The sequence below is a fragment of the Choloepus didactylus genome (assembly GCF_015220235.1).
Source record: "Choloepus didactylus isolate mChoDid1 chromosome 24 unlocalized genomic scaffold, mChoDid1.pri SUPER_24_unloc2, whole genome shotgun sequence".
Lineage (NCBI taxonomy): Eukaryota > Metazoa > Chordata > Mammalia > Pilosa > Megalonychidae > Choloepus > Choloepus didactylus.
The window spans coordinates 1,508,577-1,534,746 of NW_023637605.1; the positions used below are offsets into that span (position 1 = coordinate 1,508,577).

Below are 26,170 nucleotides of genomic sequence, written 5' to 3' on the forward strand. Positions count from 1 at the left end.
GGCAGGCCACTGTGAGGGGCTGGCTCCGGGGAAGACTGGGAAACCCTCCCCTCGAGAGCACAGAAAATGCAGAGCTATGACAGATGAGAGAGAAAGTCTGCTGCTGCCTTTGCTATTCCTCTGTGGAAGTTCATGCTGTGCACAGGTGGAGAGGCAGGGATAAGGGAAAGTGCTACATGGAAGCACCAGGAGCCCCTCCCCCCACCCCAGAGGCCCATGGACACATGGCAGGCAGGGACTTTGTGGGCCAACTAAAAGTGCACCTCTGGGGTAGCTGAGGGCTGAGACAGGTAAAACTTGCGGCTCCATGGCCTGATATTGATAGACTTGGGTGTGTGTGAATCACCAGACCCATTGTGCCCTTAAGTGGATTCTCTGCCAAACTGCATTGTGCCCACCCCCAGCTCCCAGGGATGGCAGTCTCCACTGCTGCACTGATTGGATATCCACCTGGTTTGAACCCAGTTCAGTGTGCAGCTGCAGTCAGGGAAAAGAGGGCTTGAAGGGAAGAGCTGACCCAAGAGCACTGTCTGCTGGAAATACAGGGAAAGTGCACCTGGCAAAGAGCAGTTCTGTCAAATTTTATACAAATGTTCAAGTAGACCTGCATCTTCCCAAATAACCTTACTAAAATAAGCAAATGCTAAAAAATCAACAGAAAATCACAAAAATATGAAGATCCAAGAAGATACAGCCAACCCAAATGGCCAAATTAAAAAGCCAGAGGAGACAGAGAACATGGAAAAACTAATCAAAGAAGTAGATGCAAATCTCCAAAACAACTTCAGTGGATTGGTAAAGATATAAAGGATATCAAGAACACACCAGAAGAGCATAAGGAAGAATTTGAAAGAATAAATAGAAAATAGCAGATCTTATGGAAATGAAAGGTACTGTAGATCAACTTAAAAATATACTAGAGACACATGACAGCAGATTTAAAGAGGCAGAAGAAAGAATAAGTGAACTAGAGGATAGGCAATTGAATATAAACACAAAAGAAAATGTCGTGAAAAAGATTGAAAAACTTGAAATGATCTCAGGAAAGTGGTGGACAACATGAAGTGCACAAATACAAAAATCAATGATGTCCTAGAAGGAGATGAGAAGAGTAAAGGGTAGGAAGAGTATTTGAGGAGATAGTTGGGGAAAACTTCCCAACCCTTATAAAAGATATAAATATGCAAACAGAAAGCCCAGTGAACTCCAAATAGAATAAATTGAAACAGACACACTCTGAGACACATACTAAACAGATTGTCAAATACTGAAGAGAAGGAGAAAGTCCTGAAAGCAGGAAGAGAAAAGCGATTCACAACATACAGGAGAAACCACATAAAACTAAACACTGACTACTCAGCAGGCACCATGGAGGTGACATATTTAAGATTCTGAAGAAAAAAATTGCCATCCAAAAATTCTTTATCCATCAAAGCTGCCCTTCAAAAATGAGGGATAGTTTAAAATTTTTCACAGACAAACAAATGCTGACCTTCCCTGCAAGAAATGCCAAAGGGAGTTCTGGAAACTGATTTAAAAAAAAAAGGCATAAGATGACACTATGAACAACTGGACACCACAAACTCAACAACTTAGAGGATATGGACAATTTACTGAAACACATGAACAACCTAGACTGACTCAAGAGGAAATAGAAGACTTCAACAAACCAATCACAAGTAAAGAGATCCAATCAGTCATCAAAAATCTTCCTGCAAAGAAAAGCCCAGGGCCAGATGGCTTCACAGGGGAATTTTACCAAACATTCCAAAAAGAACTAACACTATTGCTACTCAAAGTCTTTCAAAAAATTGAAGAAAAAAGAACACTACCTAACTCACTTTATGAAGCTAACATCACTGTAATACCAAAACCAGGTAAAGGTACTACAAGAAAGGAAAACTGCAGGCCAATCTCCTAAATGAATATAGATGCAAAAATTCTCAACAAATCCTTGCAAATCGAATCCAAAGGCACATTAAAAGGATCATACAGCACGACCTAGTACAGTTCATTCCAGGCATGCAAGGGTGGTTTGATATAAGAAAACCAATCAATGCAATACAACACATTAACAAATTGAAAGGGAAAAATCAAATGATCATCTTGATAGATGCTGAAAAAGCGTTCGATAAAATTCAGCACCCTTTTTTGATGAAAACATTTTCTAAAGTAGGACTCAAAGGAAATTTTCTCAATATGATAAACGGCATATATGAAACACCCACAGCCAGCATAGTACTCAATGGTAGGTGACTGAAAGCTTTACCCCTAAGTTCGAGAATGAGACAAGGATGCCCACTGTCACCACTGTTATTCAAGATTATGCTGGAAGTTCTAGCCAGGGCAGTGGGGCAACAAAAAGAAATAAAAAGCATCCAAATTGGAAAAGAAAAAGTAAAACTTTCATTACTCACAGATGACATTTTCCTATATTTGGAAAATCCTGAGAATTCTATGAAAAAGCTACTAAAACTAATAAATTCAACAAAGTGGCAGGATACGAGATTAATTTTCAAAAATAAGTAATGTTTCTATACATTAGTAATGACCTAGGCAATCAAGGAAAAAATTCTGTTCACAGTAGCAACTAAAAGAATCAAGCATCTAGAAATAAACTTAACCAAGGATGTAGAAGACCTCTACACAGAAAATTACAAAACTTGACTAAAATAACTCAAAGAATACATAAATACGTGGAAAGATATTCCGTGTTCATGGAAAGAAAGGCTAAACTTTGTTAAGATGTCAGTTTTACCCAAATTAATCTACAGATTCAATGCAATCCAATCAAAATTCCAACAGCTTACTTAGAAAAGCTAGTTATCAAATTTATTTGTAAGGGAAAGGGGTCTCAAATTGTCATAAACATCCTAAAAAAGAACAAAGTGGGAGGACTTATGCTTCCTTCCTTTAAAGCCTACTATAAAGCCACAGTTATCAAAACAGTGTGGTACTAGGACAAAGATAGACATATTGATCAATGGAATCGAATTGAGAATTTGGAAATGGACCCCCAAGTCAAAGGTCAATTGATTTTTACAAGGCCCCCAAATCCACTGTACTGGGACAGAATACTGTCTCTTCAACAAATGGGACTGGGAGAACTGGATATCCATATCCAAAAGAATGAAAGAGGACCCCTACCTCATATCCTGTATGAAATTAACTCAAGTGGATCAAAGACCTAAATATAAGATCCAGAACCATAAAATTTCTAGAAGATAATATAGGGAAACATCTTCAAGACCTAATAACTGGTGGTAGCTTCTTCGATCTTATAGCTTCTTAGATCTTACACCCAAGGCACAAGCAATGAAAGAAAAAATAGGTAAATGGGAACTCTTCCAAATCAAAACTTCTGTGCCTCAAAGGACTTTGTCAAAAAGGTGAAGAGACAGCCAACTCAGTGGGGCAAGATATCTGATAAGGGCTGATAACCAGCATATATAAAGAAATCCTACAACTCAATGACAAAAGTACAAATAGTCCAATTATAAAATGGGAATAGATATGAAAAAACATTTTTCCAAAGAGGAAATACAAATGGCTGAAAAGCACATGAAAAAATATTCATCTTCATTCCCTATTAGGGAAATGCAAATCAAAACCACAATGAGATATCATCTCACACCAATAAGAATGGCTGCCATTAAACAAACAGAATACTACAAATGCTGGAGAGAGTGTGGAGAAACTTGAACTCTTATCCATTGCTGTTGGGCATGTATAATGGTACAGCTACCATGAAAAACAGTTTGGCGGTTCCTCAGAAAACTACATATTGAGTTACCCTATGACTTGGCAATTCCACTGCTTGGTATATACCCAGGAGATCTGAAAGCAGTGACCGAACAAATATTTGCACACCATTTTTCGTAGCAGCATTGTTCACAGTTGCTGAGATGGAAACAATCCAAGTGTCCTTCAACAGACAAGTTGATAAACAAAATGTGGTATATACATTCAGTGGAATACTATGCAGTGGTAAGAAGGAACAAGGCCCTGAAACATGTGACAACATGGATGAACCTTGAGGGCTGAATGCTTAGTGAAATAAGTCAGACACAAAAGGAGAGATGTAGTATGATATCACTAGTATGAACTCCCTGAAAAATGTAAAATCAGTGTCTTATAATGTGGAATATAGCAGACCTAGAGATAGACAGAAGCTAGTGAAGGAGGAATGATTACCTAGTATGTACAGACATGTTAATGTGGGTGAACTTAAAGGGATGGGAATGGACAGGATTGATGATAATTTGTTAATGGGATTATAAGTATCGGTGCCATATTGAAGGTTAACACAGCTGAAAGGGGTTGTTTAAAGCTGTGTATTCCACATACTGTCACTACAAATATAAATAGGTTCTTGCATGATCTACTTCTAAGGTATGACACTTGTACAAATACTTGCAACAGAGTGGTATTTGGGAAAAACTACCTATTGTATACTATGGACTATATTTAATAGGAATATCTTACTAGTACCACACCAATACTAGGCGTAAATAATTGAGGGGGGCTAATAAGAGTAATGAGGTGTTCTGGGTTATGATAATTATCTAAAATTGAGAATGATGATGATTGTACAACTCAGTGAGGAGAATATGAGACATTGATTGTTTTCAATAGAATATATGCTACATGAAATTAGGGACCGACTACTTAATAAGTAAAGCCCTTGATCTTGATGTTTGCTCTTATGTAACTTACTGCTGTAAAGGGGAAGGCCTAAGAGTCACTTCCAGGGAACCTCTTCTGTTGCTTAGATGTGGTCTTTGTCTCTCTAAGCCCAACTCAGCAAATAAATTCATTACCCTCCCGCCTACATGGGACATGATTTCCAGGTGTGTGAGTATCCCTGGTGATGTGCGACATGGCTCTCAGGAATGAGCCTGGCCCTGGCATCAAGGGATTGAGATCACTTCTTGACCAAAAGGAGGAAAAGAAATGTAACAAAATAAGGTTTCAGGGGCTAAGAGGTTTCAAATAGAGTTGAGAGGCTATCCTGGAGGTTACTCTTATGCAAGCTTCAGCTAGATATTGCAGATGGCCACATTAAGTGAAGCCCAACCCAATGGTATTCCCAGAAATCCTAAAGAATACCTATGTCCATATCTTAGACTCTATAAAAGTTTCACTCACTAAGTTTGTTTGTAAGAAACTTAAATCCTTCAGAGTGCTTCTATGCCAGTTAAGTCCCTAAACCCAGAGGCAATAGCCTCCTGAAGAATATCAACTAGATGTGTCCCCCTTGTTCACAAAGTTGTCACCCCTTTTCAACATGAACACGTTAGGGTGGTCACTGCCCTGATATCCCTGGAGATTGAGACAGTGATCACATAAGAGGGAGGAGTAGCAACCAACAAGATAGGATTTAACAAAGGATTATGACTACTGGATCATTATATAAATTTTTTTTTAGTCTCTAGTCTATTAGAACAGCTAAAGGAAATAACTGTAATTTTGGAACAGTAACCTTTATTATACTTTGAAATTTGTTTTATAACCACTTGTTAAACTGTACTTTGAATGTTATCACTTTTCTGTATATATGTTATATTTCACAAATAAAAATGTTTTATTTAAAAAAAAACAGTCCAATGGGAAATGGGCAAAAAATATATACAGACATTCCTCAGAAGATATACAGATGGCAGATAAACACATGAAAAGATGTTACGAATCACTGACTACTAGATAAATGCAGATTAAAACCACAATGAGATATTTCTACACACCTATCAGAATGGCTAAAATGAATGATAGTGATAATACCACATGCTGGAGAGGATGCAGAGAAACTGAATCACTCATAAATGGCTGGTGGTAATGTAAAATTGTGTAGCCACTCCAGAAAATAATTTGAGGTTCCTTTCAAAAGTAAAAATGAGCTTACCATATGACCCTGTAGGTAACACTCCCGGGCATTTATCCCAGAGAAATGAAGGCTTATTTTCCTGTAGGAACTTGTACGTGAATATTTAGAACAGCTTTATTTGTATTAGTCCCAAACTGGAAACAGCCCCAAATTGGAAAACTTCATTGGGTGAATGGTTAAACACACTGTGGTATGTCCATACTGTGATAGTTTAGAAGTATATTTACCCCAGAAAAATACGTTCTCAAGTTTAATCCATTCCTGTAGGTGTGAACCCATTGTAAGTAGGACCTTTTGATGAGGCTACTGGTTAAGGTGTGACCCACCTCAATCATGATGGTTCTTAATCCTATTACTGGATTCCTTTGTAGGAGAATGAAATTCAGACAGTGAGAGAAAGCCATGAGAGCAAGAAGCTGAAATCAGTGAAACGTGGAAGAGAAAGGAGAGACCAGCAGACACCACCATGTGCCTTGCCATGTGTCAGAGGAGCCAAGGATTGTTGGGAGCCAGTCTTCAGGGACAGAGTATCAGTGCCTCATTTCCTGGCCTCAAAACCATGAACGAATAAATTCGTTTTGTTTAGCCTAACCCATTTCATGGTATTTGCTTAAAGCAGACTAGGAAACTAAAACACATAACATGGAATACTACTCAGCAATAAAAAGGTACAGACTATTGATACACACTACAACCTGGATGGATCTCATGGGCCTTATGCTGAGTGAAAAATGCCAGTCTCAGAAGGTCACATACTGTAATGATCCCATTTATATAACATTCTCAAAATGATATAGTTGTAGATGGAAAACAGATTAGTGGTTGCCAGGGGTTAGGGACAGCTCTGGGGAGGGTGTTGGGTGTGGTTATAAAGGGAACACAATGGAGGTCTTTGTAGTGATAGAATAGTTTTGTTTCTTGATTGTGGTGGTGGTTACACAAATCTACACATGTGATAAAATGACATAGAACTATATACATACATTGTACTAATGTCAGTTTCCTGGTTTTGATATTGTACTATAATTATTTAAGATAGAACCATTGGGGGAACCTGTGTGATTACAGAGAACCTCTCTCTACTATCTTTGCAACATCCTGTGACTCTATAATTAATTCAAAATAAAAAGTGTTTTTTTTTTTTTTTTGAGTACTCTAGTAGTTGTGGAGCATGGGTATGAGAGGGACCAGACAGGGTGAAGGCAGGGACAACAGCCAGCAGACTTGTAATGGTTCAGGTGAAATATGATGAGATCTGAACCACTACAATAATTGTGATGGAGTAAAGGGATCATATATAAAGGGATGGTAAGGACATAAAATCAGCAGGACCTTTGTAATAACCAGATGTGTAGGAGGTTAAGGAGAGAGAGGAGTCTGTGTTTCTAGCTTGGGTAATTGAGTAGATATCAGGGCTTAGGAGCCTGAGGTATACTAAAAGGAGATAGAAGCCATGTTTTCCTGGTCTTTTACACCTTTGTAAATCTAAAAGATGTTGATTTTTTGAGAAGTTTTTGAAATTCTTTAAAGTCTTTTAGGGTGTACTGTAGTCTCTTACGGGGTCATGTATTTGCCTAATTCTTCTTTGAACTTCTTTCCCTACCTAGCCTGGTTCATCTACTTAAGAAATGAATTTCAAAATCATTACAAACTGTATGACCTTGGGCCTTGATTTGGTGATTATGTAGTCATAATACTTCCCCTCTCAGGATTGTAATGAGGATTAAATGAGATAATAAAGTACTTAACACATATCAAACACCTAATTAATGCTTACTACTCCTGCTATTACTGCTAACAGGAATAAAAATTATAGCTACTAAAAATATTGAAATGCAATGGATTCTGACAATTGGCCATTAGAAATGCTCAGAGATTCTCTAGAGACTGTTTTTCTTCCATTTCTGTTTTCCAGTTCCTTCAGTGATCCTTAAAGAGTGGTCTGCCTATAAAGGGAAGTTGCCTCAAACCCCTGAACTGGTGTCAGCACTGACATTTCGAGAATGGACTTGCCTAAACCTCAAGAAACTCTGGCTAGGAAAAGCAGTTGAGGACAAGAACAGAAGGATGCAGGCCTTCCTGGCCTGTTTGAAGTCAGACACACCCAGTATGCTCAATCCGGCTAATGTCCCCACCCATCTGCTGCTCATGTGCTGTGTACTCCGGTAAGCCATATGACAAGGAGGTGACCAGTCTTTTATCCTTTACCTTTTTGAAGTTTCGTTGAAGCAGGTGTTTTTGTGGTATTTGGGGATGAGGAGATTTTTATTTTATGTTTAGGTCAGACTTCAGAAATTGATTGCTGTAACAGTCTCAGTTTATCATCTCCTCCGTCTCCTCTGTTATCAGTCCGTACATTGCCCCCTTTTTAATATTTGTTTTGTTTTAGTTTTTGTCCCCTTCAGTCCTAATTCCTGATCCACTTCCTTTTCCTCTCCACCCATAGTCATCCACTCTTGGGTGTTTGATATGTGCCCTTCCAAGCCATCTTCCATAGTTTTATTTAGACATTCATGCATCCATAAACAGTCTGTAGTATTGTTTGTATGTGTAATTTTTTTCCTTTTTGTAACAAGAAAGGTGTTGTGTTGTATGTCTCATTCTGTTTCATCACTTTTTTCATTCAGATATTTTTGAGATCTCTCCATATTCATAAATGGTTCATTCCTCTTGACTGCTTAATTGTGTTCTATCAAATACTAATGTCAGTATTTTATTTGATTGATGGATGGTTGTTTATAATTCTTTGGTATTATAGACAGTGCTGCAAGGAATATGTATATAGATGTCTCTTTAGGTTCCTGTGTCAGTTTATTGGAAGTATATACCCAGAAGTAGAATTCCTGCATTCTATAAAATAAGCATATAAGTATTTTGCTAAATATTGCCAAATTGCTCTAGATTGTAGCTGCACTAATTTATGAACAGTGCATAAGGCTTTCCATTTCCTCACATTATTGCCAGTACTTAATATCATACAACTTAATTTTTGTCAATCCAGTGGATTTCAAGTAAGATCTTTTATTTTAGTTTGTATTTATTTGACTACAGATGAGGTTCTGATCTATTTATAGGCTTAGTAGCCATTTGAGTTTTCTGAGTCTTGGAAGTGCCTATTTATATATGTTGTCCATTTTCTATTGGGTTACTTGTCTTTTTCTTGCTGTTTGCAGAAGTTCCTACTTAGAGAGGTGTGTGTGTGTGTGTACATGTATACATGTATATACATATATATATACACACAGCAAATATATTTGTGCATGTGTATGTCAAATATATTTTTCAGTTGATCGCAATTTTTAAAACTATGTGTATTATATCATTTGTTGAACAGAAATATTTCATTTCCCCCAATCTTTTGTTATTGTAATTTTTATATGTATAGAAAATTTGGGAGAATTATAAAGTGAACACCCATATGATCACCATATAGCTTCTACAATGAACATTTTACTATACTTGTTTTATCCCAAACACCTATCCATCTCTAGCCGTACATTTATCCATCTTTTGTGATTCATTTCCAAGTAAATTGAAGACATCAGTACACTTCACCCCTAAATAAGAAGTATTTAGTTTTGATATAGTCAAACCCATCCATTTGTACTTTTATAGTGTGTACTTTCTTGGTTTTATTTAATAAATTCTTCCCTACCTGTGGGTCATAAAGATATTTTTCTGCATTTTCTTCTAATAGTTTTATGTGACCTTCCATATTAGATCTTTAAAATAGTAGGTATTTATTTAATTTATGTTGTGAGAAAGGATCCAATTTTATTTTCTGTGAATAATAAGCCAGTTTCCCAACTCCACTGATTTATATTACCACCTTTCCTGTGTCCTAGGTTCCTGTATATGCATGAGTCCATTCCTGGATTCTATTTTGTTCCATTGCCTATTTGATCCCTTGCCAGTATCACATCATTTCACTTAATTAAGGGTTTCTAATTTGCCTTAATATCAGGTGGGTCAAATCTCTGCTCTTTGCTTTTCTTTTTTTCAAAATTGTGCTAGCTATTCTTGAACCTCTTGAGCCTTTATTCTTCCGTGTAAAATTTAGAATCAGTTAGTTGAGTTTCCACAAATCTTTTTGAGATTTTTGATACTTAATTGAATTTATAGGTAAATTTGTGGAGAATTGACATATTTATAATATTAGGTCTTCCTATCGAATGAGCATAGTGTAGCTCTCCATTTGCTCAGGTCTCTTATGTCTTAATAGAGTTGTTTTTACCCCACAGAGGTCTTCTACATTTTGAATTAAGTTCATTCCTAGGTCCTTGATAGATACTGTTGTGATTCTGGATGATATTCTATTTTCTATTACATTTTTAAATTGTTTATTTGCTGATGTAAAGGAAGTAAGATCTGGTACAAAAGGGAGGTCTGTACCTACAGGTCACCAAAGGGGATTTTCAATTAGTTTCAGTTCTGGTTCTGGCAATTTTCATTTTGGATCAGTCAGTTAACCTTTCTGAGCATCAGTTTCCTCACTTATAAGAGGGTATAGTAATTCCTACATCTCAGATCTGTTTGAGTAATCTAATGCAATGCAGGGGGCCTTGTACATAAGAAGTGCTCAATATATGTTCATTCATAACTGCCTTACCATTGAGATGGGTCACTTTAAGCAGTTTTTCCAATGGGAATAATGGCTAAGCATTTATTCCTCCTAGTTCCTACCATATTCCAGGGCCATACATAGCTCTGCATTGTCCCATATTGACACTGGAATTGCACATTTTTTTATATTCTTTCTAAAAATTATAGTAATACCTCATTTGCAATTTATTTAGCTCTCTGCATTATCTGAAACATGTCCAGAAACATGAAAATCAGTACAAATGGCTTATAAACAGCTGTATCAGCTATCACAAAGACTACATTGTAATACTTTAATAGATTCTATACATTTGCACCAAAGAGAACCCCTTAGAATCTTCCTCAGCTTATTTATTCTTTATTTAGACACACTTCTGACAATTTTGTCATCTGATTTTGCAGTGTACAACAGATCAGAAACAGCATATTGTAAAGCAGGTGAAACAGGAAGGAGCTACTCTTAAAATTAGCCCCAGTAACAACAATGATAAGTGATATCACCCAGCCTAAATGAAAGGGAAAAAATATAAAAAATTACTTTTTAAAATGCCCAAGAACCCAAAAACAAGAGGCAACATATGAAGTCATTTAGCATGGGGGAAGAATTACCCGATACAAATCAGTAACCCATGTAAGATATCATTATTAAAGTGCAAGACAATAAATGATGTTTATAAAATCAAGAAGAGGTTCTGTAATATTACATATTATGTGCCTGGTACTATGCTGAATAAGTCCTTTGTGTATGATGCTTCTCATCTTCATACTTGTGCAGAAAAGGAGGTATTATGTCCATTTACTGATGAGGAAACAGAGGCTTAGAGAAAAGTGACTTGCCTAAGGTCACTTAGCCAGTAAGGGGTAGTGCCAGGGTTTGAACCAAATCTCTCCAACTCCCAACACCTATCCTTTAAAGAACACAAAAAGGTAGAAAAATGCTTTGTGTAAAGATTAGCAAAAATCTGGTTGCAATTTTTAAATTCAACTTTAAATGAAGATTAACTTATCGTAAATACTGCATTGCTCAGCAATATCAGGTAAATACTGGTAGGAAATTGAAACTATGGCCTAGTTGAGAACTAGGAGTTTAAACTCCTCAATCATTTCTGCTAACTATAGGGAAAAGATGTCTCTCATGAAAGTAAAGTAATGCTTGAGAAGTTTGGAAGAAACACATGTTGGTGAAGCTCTTGGACAATTTGTCTAGATAAATGGGAGTCTTTTAGGAAAGGTTGATATAATTTGAGGAAGGCCTTTGCATATACAACTGTCATCACTGAGGTGGGAGGGGTACTGATGAACTCTGTCAGGCTTCTAGGGGTGGGGTGCAGCCATGTTGGATGTGGAGAGGTATGCATCAAGGCCCCATCATTTCTAGTTTGGGTTCATTCAAACCTCAGTAGTTTTCCATAAGTAGAGATGAAATCAAAAAAGGTCCCTCCCCTTTTGATTCATGGGTGAAGTTAAGGAGTTCCCTTTGAAGAAAAAATTCTATTGAGAAGTAGTAGACTTACTCCCTGCTGCCACAGGGTATTTGAATTAAATATGTGCCATCCTAATATATAAAGAGTAAAGATATAGATGAACCAGGTTTTGTTCACTTGACAGAATAATTCTGAAGTTCAAGAAAAGCAAATGAGTTTAAGAGTAGTGTAGAAATTTTTGAAGAAGAGTACTAAGAGGAGTCTTGACCCTACCAGATACCAAAATGTATTATAAACATAAATAATATAATACTGGTGCAAAAATTGACAGGTCATATTTTAAAAGAAGATAATACTGAATAGGAACTTAACACATTAGAACTTAAAATATGCTAAAGGAAGCATCACAAATCAATGAGATGAATTATTTAATAGATGTGGGAAAAATTGGTTTAGTATTTATGGAGGAAATGTCAAGTTAGAGTCTTGCCTCACATAAATTCCAGATTAATTAATTAAAGAAAAAAATGTAAAAAAGTGATAAAAGGCAGTATAAAAACTAAGCAACTACTTAACTTACCTTGAGACAGGAAAATAATTCATTTTTTAGATAAAAATAAGCAAAGAAGTCCCAAGTCCAGGGCACTGTCAAAAACATTAGCAGTCTTGTGTGATAAACAGTCAGGGAAAGCAAGCACCTCAGCTGCCTGTGCTTGCAATGCACCAAGCCAGAAATTTAACTGAGACATCTGGGCAATAAAATGTCCATAGAGGGCTCTGATAAGCTCCCACCTATTCCTGAGGATCTGGAAGTTGGTGTACGTGCACAGGGCTGCATGCACAATCAAGTAAGAAAGGAGAAGACCACAATTAGATATTCATACCTGGCTGAACATAAGGCCTACACAAGAAGACAATAAAGGCCAGGATAGATTTGTAAACTGTCTGAACTTTTAATGCATGTCCCAACCTACACACAGATCCCTTTGATTAGCAAAGGGTGGAAGTCTTGTTGGCTCTTGGTGTTTAATCAAAACCTCTGACCAATAATTGGCTAATCAATAAGCTATGCTGACCCAAGAAAGACCCCTAGGAAGCTAGGTTTAAAAATGAAAAGAAGAGCCAGAAGATGGCAGTTAAGAGAGACAGGGCAAAAAAAATCTCCATGAAGGTGACCCAGAACACCAGTTACAGTGATGCACCAGCTGGAAAACATCTACTAAATCCACAGGGGCCGTGCACTTGATGTAACCAGGAGTCTGCCTTCTGAAATGAGTCAGTAAGCCTGCTGAATAACCAGCAGCCATGCTGCAGTCTGGGAAAGCTGTGGGTTGGTGTTTGGAGTCAGGCTAGTTTTAAAAACCCAAAAGCGGCTGCGGATACAGCAGGGAGAACCGCACAGTGAACCACAGCAGGAACGCTGTCACCAAAACCTGTGGGCACGCCTCAATATCTGGCATGGACAATAGCCTTTTGTGCACCCACTTCTAATCGTCTGAGAGCGAGGAAGGCAGAGGTTAGTGAAAAGGCAAAAATAACCATGCCCTTTGCAGCCATCTTCCTGGCGGGCTGGGAATGCTCCTGCCCGGCGCCAGTGATGCAGCCCAGAGCTGTGCCAAAAAATCCAGTGCAACAGGAAGTGTTTCCAGCAACAAGTGCACATGCCCCAATATCTGGCATCGACAATAGCCTTTCGTGCACCACAGCTAATTGTCCCAGAGCTGGAAGGTGGAGCTGTGTGAAAAGGGGGAAATTAACATGCCCCATACAGCCATCCTTTCAGCAGGCTGGGAATACCCCTACATGGCCCTGCAGCCCAGAACTTCCCTTGGGGGATGGCAATAACTTGTGATGTAACCACCTTCACAAAGCAGAGGCCCTAGGAGGACACGGCTTGGAAGAGGGATCCACTCGGAAGTCCTAGGGACCATAAGGCAATACCAAGGACTTGTGGGTCAGTGGCAGAGACAAACTCTCAAGACTGAACTGAAGGTGTAGACACTTGCAATAGCTTTAAATCTCCAGGAACACCTGGGAGGTTTGACTATTAAAGCCGCCCTCCCTCCCTAACCACACAGACACATGCCCCACATTCAGGGCAGGCAGCACCACCTACACACACAAACTTGGTGCACTAATTGGACCCCTCACCACAAAGACAATGTTGGGAAGAACTGGCTTCAGGGGAATAGGTGGCATGTGGATGCCACATGATGGTTAGTTAGAGAAAGTGTATGCCACCAAGCTGTAGCTCTGACAAATTAGAGATTGTTGTCTGAATAATCCTCCATATCCTAAAAGAACCCTATCAAGTAAAGCAAATGCCAAGAGGCCAAAAACAATGGAAAATTTTAAAGCATTAGAAAAAAACAGATGACATGGATAATACAAATCTAAACACCCAAATCTAAAGATCAGAGGAGACACAGTACTTGGAGCAATTAATCAAAGAGCTAAAGAGAAATGACAAGAGCATGGCACAGGATATAAAGTACATGAAAAAGACCCTAGAAGAGCATAAAGAAGAAATTGCGAGAGTAAATAAAATAATAGATGATCTTATGGAAATAAAACAAACTGTCGACCAAATTTAAAAGATTCTGGATACTCATAGTACAAGACTAGAGGAAGCTGAACAGCGAGTCAGCAACCTAGAGGATGACACAACAGAAAACGAAAGATCAAAAGAAAGAATGGGGAAACATTCAAAAAAATTGAAATGGACCTCAGGGATATGATAGATAATATAAAACATCCAAATATAAGACTCATTGGTGTTCCAGAAGGGGAAGAGAAGCGTAAAGGTCTACGAAGAGTATTCAAAGAAATTATTGGGGAAAAATTCCCAAACACTTACATAAATACACAAATCACAAATGTCCAGTGAACTCCAAATAGAATAAATCCAAATAAACCCACTCCAAGACATATTCTGATCAGATTGTCAAATACTGAAGAGAACGACAAGTTCTGAAAGCAGTAAGAGAAAAGCAGTTCACCACATACAAAGGAAACAGCATAAGACTAAGTAGTGACTACCCAGCAGCCACCATGGAGGCAAGAAGGCACTGGCATGACAGATTTAAAATTCTGAGAGAGAAAAATTGCCAACCAGGAATTCTTTATCCAGCAAAGCTCTCCTTCAAATTTGAGGGAGAGCTTAAATTTTTCACAAACAAATGCTGAGAGAATTTGATAACGAGAATGCCCTACTTGAGATACTAAAGGGAGCCCTACCAACAGAGAAACAAAAAAAAAAGGAGAGAGAATTATGGAGAAAGGTTCAGTACTAAACAGATTCAGTATGGGTATGTTAAAGGACATTAACAGAGAGAGGGAAAAAATATATCTGACAAACATAAACCAAAGGATAGGATGGCTAATTGAAGAAATGCCTTCACAGTAATAACATTGAATGTAAATGGATTAAACTTCCCAATTAAAAGATACTGATTGGCAGAATGGATCAAAAAATATGAACCAAGAACCTACAATGGCAGCTAGGTGAGGCAGAGCAAAAAAACACCTCCGTAAAAAATACTAGGTAAAGGCCAGAAAGGGACCCAGAACACCAGTTCCAGCGATGCACCAGCCGGATGAGGTCTGCTAAATTCGCAGGGACCATGCATTTGGTGAAACCAGGAGTCTGCATTCTGAAACGAGTGAGTGAGCCAGCTGCAAGTCTGGCAGCCATGCTGCAGTGTGGGGAAACCATGGGTTGGCATTTGGAGATGGACTAGTTCTTTAAAAAAAAAACAAAAACGGTAGCAGCTGTGGATATGGCAGCGAGAATCACGCAATGAAGCACAGCAGGAGCGGGCCTTGTGAATGCCTCAATATCTGGCGTGGAAGATAGCCCTTCCTGCACCCCCTGCTAATTGTCTTGGAGCCAGTAGGGCAGAGGGGAGCCAAAAGGAGAAAGAAACCATGCCATTGCAGCCATCTTCCTGGCTGGCTGGGGACACTCCTGCCCAGGGCCAGAGCCACAGCCCAGAGCCATGCCAAGGGTCCCAGTGTGACAGGGAGTGTTTCCCACAACACACACACATGCCACAATATCGGCTGTGGACAGTGGCCTTTAGTGCACCCACAGCTAATTGTCCTGGAGCTGGGAAGGTGGAGCTGTGCAAAAAGGGGGAAATTAACATGCCTCATTCAGCCATCTTTACAGCAGTCTGGGAATCCGCATGGCCCGGCAGCCCAGGGCTTCCCTGGAGAGTCAGCACACACTTGTGACATGGCACTGCCTTCCCTCAGCAGTGGTCCTAGAAGAGCATAAAGAAGAAATTGCAAGAGTAAATAAAATAATAGATGATCTTATGGAAATGAAAGAGCACAGCTGGGAAGGGGGACCTGCTCAGAAATCCCAGGGACCCTATGCCAATACCAAGGATTTCTGGGTCAGCGGCAGAGACAATCAGTGGTGAGACTGAAATGAAGGTTTAAACTCTTACAGCAGCCTTAAATCTGGGGAACACCTGGGACATTTGATTATTAAAGCTGGGCTGCCTCCCTAACCACTCAGACACACACCCCACGTTCAGGGCAGACAGCACCAACACACCCAAATTTGGTGCACCAGTTGAACCCCACAAGAATCAGACCCCCACATACCACAAAGACAAAGTTGGGGAGAACTGACTTGAGGGGAATAGGTGACTCACAGACACCAGCTACTGGTTAGTTAAAGTATATGCCACCAAGCTGTAGATCTGACAAATTAGAGATTGGTGTTTCTCATATCTTGAAAGAACCCTATCAAGTAAAGCAAATGCCAAGAGGCCAAAAACAACAGAACTTTAAAATTTTCTGTTTTATTTATCATATGATAAAACCAGATGATATGGAGAACCCAAACCCAAACACCCAAATCAAAAGATCAGAGAAGACATGGTACTTGGAGTAATTAATCAAAGAACTAAAGACAAACAATGAGAGCATGGCACAGGATATAAAGGACATGAAGAAGAGCATGGCACAGGATATAAAGAACATGAAGAAGACCCTAGAAGAGCATAAAGAAGAACTTGCAAGAGTAAATTAAAAAAGTAGATGGACTTGTGGAAATAAAAGAAACTGCTGACCAAATTAAAAAGATTCTGGATACTCTAGTACAAGACTAGACGAAGCTGAACAATGACTCAGCATCCTTGAGGACCACAGAACGGAAAATGAAAGAACAAAACAAAGAATGGGGAAAAAATTAAAAAAAATCAAAATGGATTTCAGGGATATGATAGATAAAATAAAACATCCAAATTTAAGACTCTTTGGTGTCTCAGAAGGGGAAGAGAAGGGTAAAGGTCTAGAAAGAGTATTCAAAGAAATTGTTGGGGAAAACTTCCCAAACCTTCTACACAATATAAATACACAAAGCATAAATGCCCAGCAAACTCCAAATAGAATAAATCCAAATAAACTCACTCCAAGACATATTCTGATCAGACTGTCAAATACTGAAGAGAAGGAGCAAGTTCTGAAAGCAGCAAGAGAAAAGCAATTCACCACATACAAAGGAAACAACATAAGACTTAAGTAGTGACTACTCAGTGGCCACCATGGAGGTGAGAAGGTAATGGCATGACATAGTTAAAATTCTGAGAGAGAAAAATTTCCAACCAAGAATACTTTATCCAGCGAAACTCTCCTTCAGATTTCAGGGAGAGCTTAAATTTTTCACAGACAAATGCTGAGAGATTTTGCTAATAAAAGACCTGCCCTACTTCAGATACTAAAGGGAGCCCTACCAACAGAGAAGCAATGAAAGGAGAGACAGATATAGGTAAATTTAACAGACATATATAGAACATTACATCCCAAATCACCAGGACACACATTCTTCTCTAGTGATCACGGATCTTTCTCCAGAATAGACCATATGCTGGGACATAAAACAAGCCTCAATAAATTTTAAAAAATTGAAATCATTCAAAGCACATTCTCTGACCACAATTGAATACAAATAGAAGTCAGTAACCATCAGGGATTTAGAAAATTCACAAACACCTGGAGGTTAAAAATGAGGGGGAGATGAAAACATTCCTGGATAATCAAAAGCTGAGGGATTTCCTCACCAGTAGATCAGTCATATAAGAAACACCAGAGGGAATTGTGCAGGCTGAAAGGAAGGGACACTAAACAATTGACTGAAACTGCATGAAGAAATAAAGATTTCCAGTAAAGATCACATGGTAAGTATAAATACCAATGCTACTGTATTTTTTATTTGTAACTCCACTGTTTACTTCCTACAGGATCTAAAATACATAAACTGTAATGATCAATCAGTGGTTTTGGACTCAATATAAAATATGTAATTTTTGACAAGAACTACATAGAGGTGGAGTAATGGAGGAGTATAGGAACATAGTTTATGTGTCCTATTGAAGTTAAGTTGGTATCAAAGAAAAACAAGATTGTTATGGATTTAAGATGTTAAATTTAACCCCATGGTAAACATAAAGAAAATATCAGAGAATATGACCATAGAGATGAAAAGTGGAGTATGGGTTACGAGAAGTGGGGGAAGGGGCAATGGGGAGTTAAGAAAGGAGTGTAAGGTTTCTGTTTGGGGTGAAGGGAAATTTCTAGTAATGGGTGGTGGGAAGGTTATGGCACTGCAACATTCTGAATGTGATTAATTCCACTAATGGAATGCTAGGTAGGGGTTGGAATGAGAAGATTTAGGCTGTGTATATGTTTCCACAATTGAAAAAAAAGAAAGTCTAAATAGATAATGACAATTAAATGCCAAGGATGATCCTGGATGGGATCTGATGATGGAGGAGAGGAGGCTCAAAGGGACAGAGTTGGGACAAAAGAAAGAAAGAAAAAGGGAACATAGAATGTAAGCTTTGTAATGATGTTGAATTTCTTGAACTTCTTAGCTGCACTTAATGGGGTTGTATAAAAGAATGTTCTTGTTTATGGGAAATTTATATGTGAATTATATTGTTTGTTCAAAGAAAAAAATGTGAACCATCAATATGTTGCATATAAGAGACTCATCTTAGACACAGGGACACAAAGAAATTGAAAGTGAAAGGATCGAAAAAAATATTTCATACAAGCTACAGCCAAAAGAAAGCAAGAGTAGCAATATTAATCTCAGATGAAATAGACTTTAAATGCAAGGATGTTATGAGAGACAAAGAAGCCACTACATACTAATAAAAGGGGCAATTCAACAAGAAGAAATAACAATCATAAATGTTTATGCACCCAATCAAGGTGCCACAAAATACATGAGACAAACACTGGCAAAATTAAAGGAAGCAACTGATGTGTAATAAAGCATGTCCTTCATGTATGACAATTTGAGGCTTTGCAGCAGAGTCTTTTAGTAATGACGAGTGGCTCTGGGCAGCATACTCTTCATCATTTTCTTCTTTTTTTTTAAACCCAATATCCATTGATTTCATTGTGATTAGAGAACTTCAGATATTTTGCTGGTAACAAATCTTTTTCCCCTCTCCTCCTTCCTGACCCTACTTGCACTGCTGTGGATTTTTTTTAAGAGAAGCAAAGACAAAAAGATGAACCAGACAGAAGACCAATAAGGAAATTGAAAACCTAAACAATATGATAAATGAATTTAACAGACATATGTAGAACATTACATCCCAAACCACCAGGATACACATCCTCCTCTAGTGCTCATGGAACTTTCTCCAGTATAGATCATATGCTGGGACATAAAACAAGGCTCAATAAATTTAAAAAAAAATTGAAATTATTCAAAGAACATTCTCTGAACACAATGGAATACAATTAGAAGTTAATAACCATCTGAGACTTAGAAAATTCACAAATACCTGGAGGTGAAACAACACACTCCTAAACAATCAGTGGGTTAAAGAAGAAATAGCAAGAGAAATTGCTAAATATACAGAGATGAATGAAAATGAGAACACAACATATCAAAACCTATGGGGTGCAGCAAAAACAGTGCTAAGGGGGAAATTTATAGGACTAAACACATACATCAAGAAGGAAAAAAGAGCTAAAATCAAAGACCTAATGGAGCAACTGAAGAAGCTAGAAAATGAACAGCAAACGAATCCTAAACCAAGTGGAAGAAAAGAAATAACAAGCATTAAAGCAGAAATAAATGACATTGAGAACAAAAAAACAATAGAGAGGGTAAATATCACCAAAAGTTGGTTCTTTGAGAAGATCAACAAGATTGACAAGCCCCTAGCTGGACTGACAAAATCAAAAAGAGAGACGACCCATATAAACAAAATAATGAACGAGAAAGGTGACATTACTGCAGATCCTGAAGAAGTTAAAAAAAATTATAAGAGGATACTATGAACAACTGTATGCCAACAAACTGGACAATGTAGAGGAAATGGACAATTTCCTGGAAACATGAACAATCTTAGACTGACCAGAAAAGAAATAGAAGACCTCAGCCAACCAATCACAAGCAAAGAGATCCTATCAGTCATCAAAAAACTTCCCAGAAATAAATGCCCAGAGCCAGATGGCTTCACAGGGGAATTCTACCAAACTTTCCAAAAAGAATTGACACCAATCTTACTTAAACTCTTTAAAAACATTGAAGAAAATGGAACACTACCTAACACACTTTATGAAGCTAACATCGATCTAATACCAAAACCAGGCAAAGATCCTACAACAAAGAAAAACTACAGGCCAATCTCCCTCATGAATATAGAGGCAAAAATTCTCAACAAAATACTTGCAAATCAAATCCAAAGACACATTAAAAAATCATAAACCATGACCAAGTGGGATTCATTCCAGACATGCAAGAAGGTTCAATGTAAGAAAATCAGTGTATTACAACACATTAACAAATCAAAAGATAAAAATCAAATGATCATCTCGATAGATGCTGAAAAAGCATTCAACAAAATCCAACATCCTCTTTTGATAAAATCACTTCAAAAAGTACAAATTGAAGGAAACTTCCTCAATATGATAAACAACATATATGAACAACTCACAGCCAGCATAGTACTCAATGGCAAGAGACTGAAAGCCTTCCCTCTAAGATCAGGAATGAGACAAAAATGCCCGCTGTCACAACCGTTATTCAAGATCGTGCTGGACTGAAGAATAAGAGATGAATTTACTTCTTGTTATTGATATTATCCTGTTTATTTATGCATATGCACAAGTAGATAGATAAATAGATAGACAAGTATGCCAGTTTGGATGTATTATGTTCCCCAAAACTCCATGTTCTTTGATGCAATCTTGTGTGGGCAGACAAAGTTGATTGGTGTTGATTAGGTTGGAACCTATTGGTTCAGTGTTTCCATGGAGATGTGACTCAATCAACTGTGGGTGAGACCTTTCATTGGATTATTTCTATGGAGATGTTGCCCCACCCATTCAGGGTGGGTCTTTATTGGATCACTGGAGTACTTTAAAAAGAGCCACAGAGGCCCAGTAATAGCAGCTGTGAGTGACATTTTGGAGAGCAAATAAGAGTGACATTTTGGAGGAGCTGCAGCTTACAGACATTTTGAAGATGGCCATTGAAAGGTGACACTTTGGGAAATGCCATTTTGAAATGCAATCTGTGAGCAAGCAGACACCAGCCTTGTGCCTTCCCAGAGAACAGAGGTTTTCCGGACTCTATTGGCCATCCTCCAGTGATGGTACCCTATCATTGATGCCTTACCTTGGAGACTTTATGAGCTTTAGAGTGTAACTTTGTAACCAAATAAACCCCCTTTATAAAAGCCAAAAAAAAAAAAAAAAAAAAAAAAAAAGATTGTGCTGGAAGTGCTAGCCAGGGCAATCTGGCAAGACAAAGAAATAAAAGGCATCTGAATTGGAAAGAAAGAAGTAAAACTGTTGTTATTTGCAGATTATATGATCTTATATCTGGAAAACCCTGAGAAATCAATGATACAGCTACTAGAGCTAATAAACAAATTTAGCAAAGTAGCAGGATACAAGATTAATGTATGTATGTCAGTAATGTTTCCATATGCTAGAAATGAACAAATTGAAGAGACACTCAAGAAAAATATACCATTTTCAATAGCAATTAAAAAAACAAGTACCTAGTAATAAATTTAACCAAAGATATAAAAGACCTATACAAAGAAAACAACTCTACTAAAAGAAATAGAAAGGGACCTTAAAAGTTAGAAAAATATTCCATGTTCATGGACAGGAAGGCTAAATATCATTAAGATGTAAATTCTACCTGTTCTAGTTTGCTAATGCTGTTGGAATGCAAAACACCAGAGATGGATTGGGTTTTATAAAAGGGGTTTATCTGGTTACACAGTTACAGTCTTAAGGCCATAAAGTGTCCAAGGTAACACATCAACAATCGGGCACCTTCACTGGAGGATGGCCAATGGTGTCCGGAAAACCTCTGTTAGCCGGGAAGACATGTGGCTGGCGTCTGCTCCAAGTTCTGGTTTCAACATGGCTTTCTCCCAGGATGTTCCTCTCTAGGCTGCAGTTCCTCAAAAATGTCACTCTTAGTTGCACTTGGGGTATTTGTCCTCTCAGCTTCTCCAGAGCAAGAGTACTTTTAATGGCCATCTTCAAACTTTCTCTCATCTGCAGCTCCTGTGCTTTCTTCAAAGTGTCCCTCTTGTCTGTAGCTCCTCTTCAAAACATCACTCACAGCTGCACTGAGTTCCTTCTGCTTATGTCAGCTCATTTATATGGCTCCACTGATCAATTTAGACGCACCCCAAATGGGTGGAGCAACATCTCCATGGAAATTATCCAGAGTCATCACCCACAGCTGGGTGGGGTGCATTCCAAAGAAACACTCAAAGAAATCTAATCAAAACTGATAACGTCTGCCCACACAAGATTACATCAAAGATAATAGCATTTGGGGGACACAATATATATTCAAACTGGCACACTACCCAAACTCACCTACAGATTCAATGCAATCCCAATGAAAATTTCAACAACCTACTTTGCAGACTTGGAAATGCTCGTTATCAAATTTATTTGGAAAGGGAAGATGCCACAGATTGCTATAAAACACTCTAAAAAGGAAAAACGAAGTGGGAAGACTGACACTCCCTGACTTTGAAGCTTATTATAAAGCCACAGTACTCAAAACAGTGTGGTACTGGCACAAAGATAGACATATTGATCAATGGAATCAAATTGAGAATTCGGAGATAGACCCCCCAGATCTACAGCCAACTGATCTTTGATAAGGCCCCCAAAGCCACTGAACTGGGACATAACAGTCTTTTCAACAAAATGTTGCTGAGAGAGTTGGATATCCATATCCAAAAGAATGAAAGAGGACCCCTACCTCACACCCTACACAGAAGTTAACTCAAAGTGGATCAAAGACATAAATATAAAAGACAGTAGCATAAAACTCCTAGAAGTTAATGTAGGGAAACATCTTCAAGACCTTGTATTAGGCGGTCACTTCCTAAACCTGATACCCAAAGCACAAGCAACAAAGGAAAAACAGATAAATGGGAACCCCTCAAGCTTAGAAGTTTCTGTACCTCAAAGGAATTTCTCAAAAAAGTGAAGAGGCAGCCAACTCAATGGGAAAAATTTTTTGGAAACCATGTATCTGACAAAAGACTGATATCTTGCGTGTGTGAAGAAATCCTACAACTCAATGACAGTAGTACAGACAGCCCAATTATAAAATGGGCAAAAGATATGAAGTGACAGTTCTCAGAAGGGGAAATACAAATGGCCAAGAAACACGTGAAAAAATATTCAGCTTCACTGGCTATTAGAGAGATTCAAATTAAGACCACAGTGAGATACCATCTCATAACAATTAGAATGGCTGCCATTAAACAAACAGGAAACTACAAATGCTGGAGAGGATGTGGAGAAATTGGAACTCTTATTCATTGTTGGTGGAACTGTATAATGGTTCAGCTGACAGTCTGGCAGTTCCTTAGAAAACTAGATACAGAGTTACCATTCAATCCAGCGACTGCACTTCTTGGTATATACCCGGAAGGTCGGAAAGCAGTGACACGAACAGATATCTGCACGCCAGTGTTCATAGCAGCATTATTCACAATTGCCAAGAGATGGAAACAACCCAAATGTCCTTCAACAGATGAATGGATAAATAATATGTTTATACACACAATGGAATACTACACAGCTGTAAGAAGGAACAATGTTGAGAAACATGACCACGTGGATCGACCTTGAAGACATATTGCTGAGTGAAATAAGCCAGGCACAAAAAGAGAAATATTATATGCTACCACTAATGTGAACATTGATAAATGTAAAATAAGTGGTTTATAATGTAGAATGTAGGGGACCTAGTGATAGAGTGCAATTAGTGAAGGGAGAACAATAACCCAATAAGAACAGATAAGCTATCATGGGTAAATTTAACATTCTGGAAATGCCCAGGAATGACTAAGGTTTGTTAATTTCTGGTGGGTATGGTAGGAACAAGTTCACAGAAATATTACTACATTAGGTTACTTTCTTAGGGTAGAGTAGGAACATGTTGGAAGTAAAGTACTTATATTAGGTTGCTTGTCTTTTTCTTATTCCCATGTTTTGGTTTGTTTGAAATGTTTTTTATTGTAAGTTTAAAAATTTTTTTTTGATATAGTTAATAGTTAATTTAAAAAAAATGAAAAAAATATGCAGAGCCCCCCTGAGGAGCTGGGGGAGAATGCAGGGGTGTTTGGCTTCCCCACCTCGATGGTTGCTGATGTGCTCACTGACATTGGGGACTGGTAGTTTGATAGGCTGAGCCCTCTATTATGGGACTTGCCCTTGGGAAGACTGTTACTGCAAGGGTGAGGCTAGACCTGCTCATAATTGTGCTTAAGTGTCTCCTCCTGAATGACTCTTTGTTGCTCAGATGTGGCCCTCTCTGTCTAGCTAAGCCAACTTGGCAGGTGAAATCAGTGCTCTCCCCACTATGTGGGATCTTACACCCAGTGATGTAAATCTCCCTGGCAACGTGGAATATGACTCCTGGGGACTAATCTAGACCCGGCATCATGGGATGGAGAACATCTTCTTGACCAAAAGGGGGATATGAAATGAAATGAAAAGTTGCTGAGAGATTCCAAAAGGAACCGAGAGGTCACTCTGGTGGGCACTCTTATGCACAATGTAGATAATCCTTTTTAGGTTTTAATGAATTGGAATATCTAGCAGTAAATACCTGAAACTATCAAACTAAAATCCAGAACCCTTGAATCTTGAAGATGATTGTATAACAATGTATCTTGTGAAGGGTGACAATGTGATTGGGAAAGCCATGTGGATTACACTCACTCCCCTTTGTCCAGTGTATGGATGAATGAGTAGAAAAACGAGGACAAAAAAAAAAAAAAAAAAACAAAAAAAAAAAGGCACCCAGTGTTCTTTTTTACTTTAATGGTTCTTTTTCACTTTAATTTTTATTCTCATTATTTTTGTGTGTCTGTTAATGAAAATGTTCAAAAATTAATTTTGGTGATGAATGCATAACTATATAATGATACTGTGAACAATTGATTGTACACTTTGTATGATGGCATGGTATGTGAATATATCTCAATAAAATAGAATTAAAAATAATAAAGAGAAGAATCAAAAATAAAATCTGAGCAGGGACATCAATGGCCACATACTTCAGGTGAGACAGGCTCTCCAAAACCTGTCCAGACAAGTTACTAAACAAACAACTCAGCAGCAGCAGCAACAATTCTTGGGAGATGGTCAAAATCCAGAATTGTTATGATATATTGTATTAGGAGAACTGCCAAATTTGCAACAAAAACAGACTTGCAAAGAAACAAGAATGTAAGGTTTGTACATAGGAAAAATGCAGTCAATAAATGGTCTCTGAGGGGTGCAGGTGTTGGACTTAGTAGATAAAGACTTTAAATCAGCTACTGTATATTCAAGGAACTAAAGTTAACCATTTTTAAAGAATTAAGGGGAAGTATGATAAAAATGATTCATCAAAAAGAGAATATCACATGACTCCTGGGAATGAGCCTGGTCCCAGCATTGTGGGATTGAGAAAGCCTTTTGGACCAAAAGGGGAAAGAGAAATTAAACAAAATGAAGTTTCAGTGGCTGAGAGATTCTAAACAGAGTGAAGAGGACATTCTGGAGGTTACTCTTATGCATTATATAGGTACCCCTTTTTAGATTTTAATGTATTAGAATAGCTAGAAGGAAATGCCTGGAACTGTTGAACTGCAACCCAATAGCCTTGATTCTTGAAGACAATTGTATAACTATATAGCTTACACTGTGTGACTGTGTGATTGTGAAAACTTTGTGGCTC

At 38.1% G+C, this 26,170-nt stretch overlaps 1 protein-coding gene across 1 annotated transcript in view; it reads left to right on the forward strand.

The window, feature by feature from the left end:
- The window catches only part of FAM120C (family with sequence similarity 120C), a 133,839-nt gene that overhangs the window by 67,644 nt on the left and 40,025 nt on the right, over positions 1-26,170 (forward strand). Inside the window, 1 exon segment of the mRNA XM_037823779.1 lies at positions 7,800-8,049. Within this exon segment, the coding sequence (XP_037679707.1) occupies positions 7,800-8,049 (250 nt within the window).